Source organism: Haliotis rufescens, unplaced genomic scaffold, assembly GCF_023055435.1.
Source record: "Haliotis rufescens isolate VD_foot unplaced genomic scaffold, xgHalRufe1.0.p SCAF_25, whole genome shotgun sequence".
Classification (NCBI taxonomy): Eukaryota; Metazoa; Mollusca; class Gastropoda; order Lepetellida; family Haliotidae; genus Haliotis; species Haliotis rufescens.
In genome coordinates, this window is record NW_025963946.1 from 8436609 (window position 1) to 8441398 (window position 4790).

Genomic DNA, 4790 nt, shown 5'->3' on the forward strand with positions numbered 1-4790 from the left:
AATTAGTTTTCCGCCTGGCTCTGAATGTGGAACACAGGTTTTAGAATTACATATGTATCTTGTGAAAATTGTATTTTCTATGCGATTTGAATATTTATATTTACTACTGTACTTACTACGTTTTACGTGAGACGTTATATATTAATATGTCATCATATATTACCATTATTGCTTTTAGCTAAACACAATTGACAAATACTCAAAAACAAATGACTAGTAAACTAATAATGCACGTTGAAAATAATATATGGTTAATGCCAAAATGATGAATCAAGGACCAAGTAGAAGATATATTGACAGTAGCGCTGGGAAACTATTCAACAAGACCGTGAAAACAAAAGTGCTTTAGCTCAATGTTTATCTCTCCTGCCGGCCATTATGCAACGGCCATCTTATACACAACCCCGCGCGCACGTCTACAGGTCTCTTCCTGTGGTACGGTAATTAGTAGAACCTCTCCCTCAAGTGTATTGGATTGAATTAATTTTGTTAAGAAAATATTCAATTTATAATTTTGTAATACATTTTCTATTTTAAAAGCTTAAGTTGTTTTTTTGTACTTCTCGGTCGAAAGTCATATTTTTTCTTTTGTCGACAGAGAATCATCAATAAATTCTAACTATATCGATTGTTTCGGGTAGATAGTATTTTTTAACTCATTGTATTTCCGCCCGTGCGGCACGAGCACTTGATCACATGCTTTTCAACAGAAAGAGTCAAGCGAGCGAGCGAGAGAGAGAATGTCAAAAATATGGGAGGTTTACTCCTCAGGTAATTAGTTGTACTTTATATTGTTTATTAATGCTTAGAGTAGCTTTTCATGTATTATTTCATGTAATTTAATATTTATGCATATTTGAAGGAAAAGTGTAGGATTTTGACAACTGTTGACTCCTGGAACAGTCCATTATATTCTAGCGTAGGGATGTTTTCTTAAATGTACATTTATTAGAGCCAAAGTCACTTTATTTTTTATTTATTTCCAATATTTGTAATGTTTAGCGTTTTCGCTTTATTTAGGCGTTTGTTAGGCTTTCCTTTTTGAGTACATTTACTTGATCGCACAACCTATTTCCCCTCGAGTAAAATAGACTAGTCCAAATCTCGGCATTAGGCCGGCTGGCAGTGTTACTCTAGTTTCAGTGTTTGTTTACATTTTGGAGTCAGGTAAATGTTATATATTCAAAAGCGTTAATTCTTTCGCTATTTTTGGTATTTTATAGAATATCTAAAGATATTTCCGAGTATTTTGCAATTATTTTCGTAAGAAAAGTGAATTTTCAATTGAGGTTTATTTTTGTAAGCAACAAGTGTATGAAAGCTTCCAGAGATTTTTGCGTGCACTTTATTTTTGAGTAAGTGCAAAAGAGATTACATATTATGGGTTTCCTGATATTTTGTTACACTATTTTATATATTTATTTGATAATTATCTCATAAATAATATAAGGCATTCCAGAGAAAATTAGTAACACCGAGTCATTGTACAATTGAGAGTAATGAATTTAATGCCAAGAGACTTTCACTAAGAGGTGTATTTTATATATTTAGTGATTGTATGAATATTTGGTGTTAAAAAAAAGAGATTCATTATTTGTCAATTGTTTTCAGAACTCCGTCATCAGAGTGAATAAATAGGTGTTCGGAAGCCCTCCCGTTTTCTCATTCTTCTTTGTCCAAACCAATTTTTTCTGAAGAGTGAAGAGGTTCTTCAAGAGAGTAGAGAGATACAGAATGGCCGAGAGAGGAGTGATAGAGGCAGAGATTCATGAAGAACAAGAGTCAGAAGTACAAGATGGAAAAGGGAAAACAGAGAAGACACAAGAGTCAAACTAGGAGTATGTGAAAACCAGACGAAGGGTGCTAAGAGGTAAAATTACAAGATCAATTCGCAGAATAAATGACCAGATCCAAAAAGAAACCCTATCAGAGAAGATAGCAGATAAAGAGTTAGAAGATCTAAGAAGAGACTTTGACAGTGCATTGAACTTTCACAGTGAATTGTATGGGTATGAGGAGGAAGATAAACTAGAAAGATGGGAAAATGACCTCACAAGAGATGTCCAATCCATTGAAGTGAAAGTCGAACACTATTTTACAGTTGAAGGTACTCAGAGTAAAATAAACAGTGTTTCAAAGAGTCCCATGGACACCTGGATAGACAACTTGGCAGAATTTACAGAAACTATACACCCAAAACCAAAAGTAAAAATGTCCATTGCTGAAGCATTGTATAGCCTTGAATCAAGAGAAATGCCTGCTAGCAGATCAATGACTTTCAATGGTGATCCGTTACAGTATGTAGAGTTCATTGAGACATTTAAGATTCAGATTCATGACAAAATTCACCTGAATGATGATCAGAGAATGCAACACCTGAAGACAGCATTAACAGGAGATGCTGCCAGAGCTATAACTGGCCTGGGATGTGCAGGAGTCATGTACGCCACTGCTTTGAAGATGGTCAAAGAACAGTTTAGACAAAGATCAGTAATTGCCAGAGCACACATCAAGAAGTTGACAAGCGGGGAGAGACTTCGACCCAATGACAGATATGGACTCAGATCACTTTCACTGGACATCACAAACTGTCTAGCTAATCTATCTCAGACGCTAACGCCACGGAATCCCTCAGAAAGATAATAGGACGTCTGCCAGACTACCTCATCAGGAAATGGAAAAGTCATGCCACTGATCTTAGAGAGAGAGGTGAAATCCCAGACCTACAGACCATCAACAACTACCTTCGTAAGCAGGTGAAGACAGAATTTGACCCAGATTACGGAGACATTGACAAGAGTTACAGAGACAAAGAGAGAGATCAACGAAGAGGCATCCATTCGGTAAGAGAGATCAAATGTCATGTCTGCAGTGAAGGTCACAGAGTTCCAGACTGTCCTACATTCAGAAATTCAACTGTTCCCAACAGAGTAGACCTGATAAAGAAGAATAGACTATGTTTCTCCTGCCTCAACAAGGGACATGTCACAAGAGACTGTAGACTGAAGAAGGCCTGTGGGAAAGACAACTGTACGAGGACACATCACATGCTGATACATGCAGATCCAATAAGATTGGGGTGTGCATCATCAGTGCTAGATCATGACAGCATCATGCCAGTGGTCAGGGTAAATTTCATATCAATAAATGGAAGAGTAAAAGAGGGAAATGTACTGATAGATGGGGGAGCGGGGACTACAATAATCAGAAAAGGCTTTGCTAAAACACTAGGTCTACGATGAGTGAAAGAGGTACTAGAGATAGGGGTAGTAGGAGGCGAGAGGCATGTAAACAGAGATAGTCGTCGTCATAAATTCTGGATATGTCCCCTTGATAGAGATGAAGATTACGAAATCGAAGCTCATGAACTTGATCAGACTGTACTGAGTGTTCCTGATTTGAATAGAGAATGGCTGTCAACGTTTAAGCATTTAAAAGGTATCTCCTTCCCACATGAGGGTGATGACATTGACATGATACTAGGAGTACAATAAAGTCATCTCCATGCAGAACAAGAAGTACGAGAGGGGCGCCCGTTTGAACCAGTAGCAAAACTGACCAGACTTGGATGGTGTGTAATCGGCTCAGACCATAAGCAGAAGACTGGTAGCTCAAGTGTCAACTTCTGTCAAAGACTAACTAATCCAGACATCGCGAGAATGTATGACATGGAGACCATAGGAGTTCAAGCATCACATTGCACCTGTCCCAGAGATATCCTATCAGAAGATGACAGAAATGCACTGGCGCTAATGGAATCTACATGTCAGAAACAAGGGGATAGATATGTCATAGGATTACCCTGGAAGAGAGACAAATCAGAATTACCAAACAACTATGCCTTGGCTCCAAAACGACTGATGTCACTGGAGAGGGGATTGAAATCTAAACCCCAAAAAACAGAACTATACAAGAAAGCGATGAAGGAATTCATAGACAAGGGATGGGCTGAAAAAGCACAGACTGCAGAGAAGGGAACTGTAATCCATTACCTACCACATCATGGGGTCTACAGGGAAGATAAAGAAAGTACACCCTTGAGAATAGTCTTTGATCCAGCAAGCACGTTCCAGGGAGTCTCCTTAAATTCTTTCCTGTACAAAGGTCCATCACTGCTGGGTAATCTGCTCGGTATCCTCATACGCTTCAGAGAAAGAGCTGTAGCATTTCAGGGTGATATATCAAAGATGTTCTTACAGATACGCCTACCAGAAGCTGATACACAAGTACACCGATTCCTGTGGAGAGATCTAGATACAACAAGAGAGCCTACAGTATATCGTCTGATGAGAGTGACATTCAGCGATAAACCATCTCCTGATATGGCCAACTTCGTCATGTTAAAGATAGCAAGAGAAAATGAAGAAGAGTATCCAGAGGCTACAGAAATATTGACAAATGACAGATACATGGATGACATAATTCATTCCTGCAACGTACCAGAAGAGGCAGCTAAACTGATGGGAGAACTTGACCACATACTTGCATCAGGTTCTTTCAAGATAAAGAAATAGTATAAATCAGTTGATTCAAGTCCAACAAACACAAGAATGACAGACCTGAGAGACATATCCACACCAGATAAAAGTGAAGAGACTGTGAAAACCTTGGGAGTGTTCTGGAACTGTGAAAGTGACACAATATACTTCAAAGTAGAAATGAAAATGGAAGAGCAGCTAACGAAGAGAATAGTTCTATCCAGACTATCCTTGATATATGATCCACTTGGCATTGCAACCATCACAACCATCAGAACAAGAATAGCCATGCAAGACCTATGGAGATTGAAA

General features: G+C 38.4%; 1 protein-coding gene across 1 annotated transcript; it reads left to right on the plus strand.

Annotated features, from left to right (window-relative positions):
• The first annotated feature begins 3659 nt into the window (after positions 1-3659).
• Positions 3660-4514, plus strand: LOC124141399. The gene has a single exon (XM_046509405.2). The coding sequence runs from the start codon at positions 3660-3662 to the stop codon at positions 4512-4514; it is 855 nt and encodes a 284-aa protein (XP_046365361.2).
• Positions 4515-4790: the final 276 nt, after the last annotated feature.

What these genes read in the sequence shown, in the direction of transcription:
- LOC124141399 (XM_046509405.2), top strand. Translation starts at nt 3,660, where the DNA reads ATGTATGACATGGAGACCATAGGAGTTCAAGCATCACATTGCACCTGT.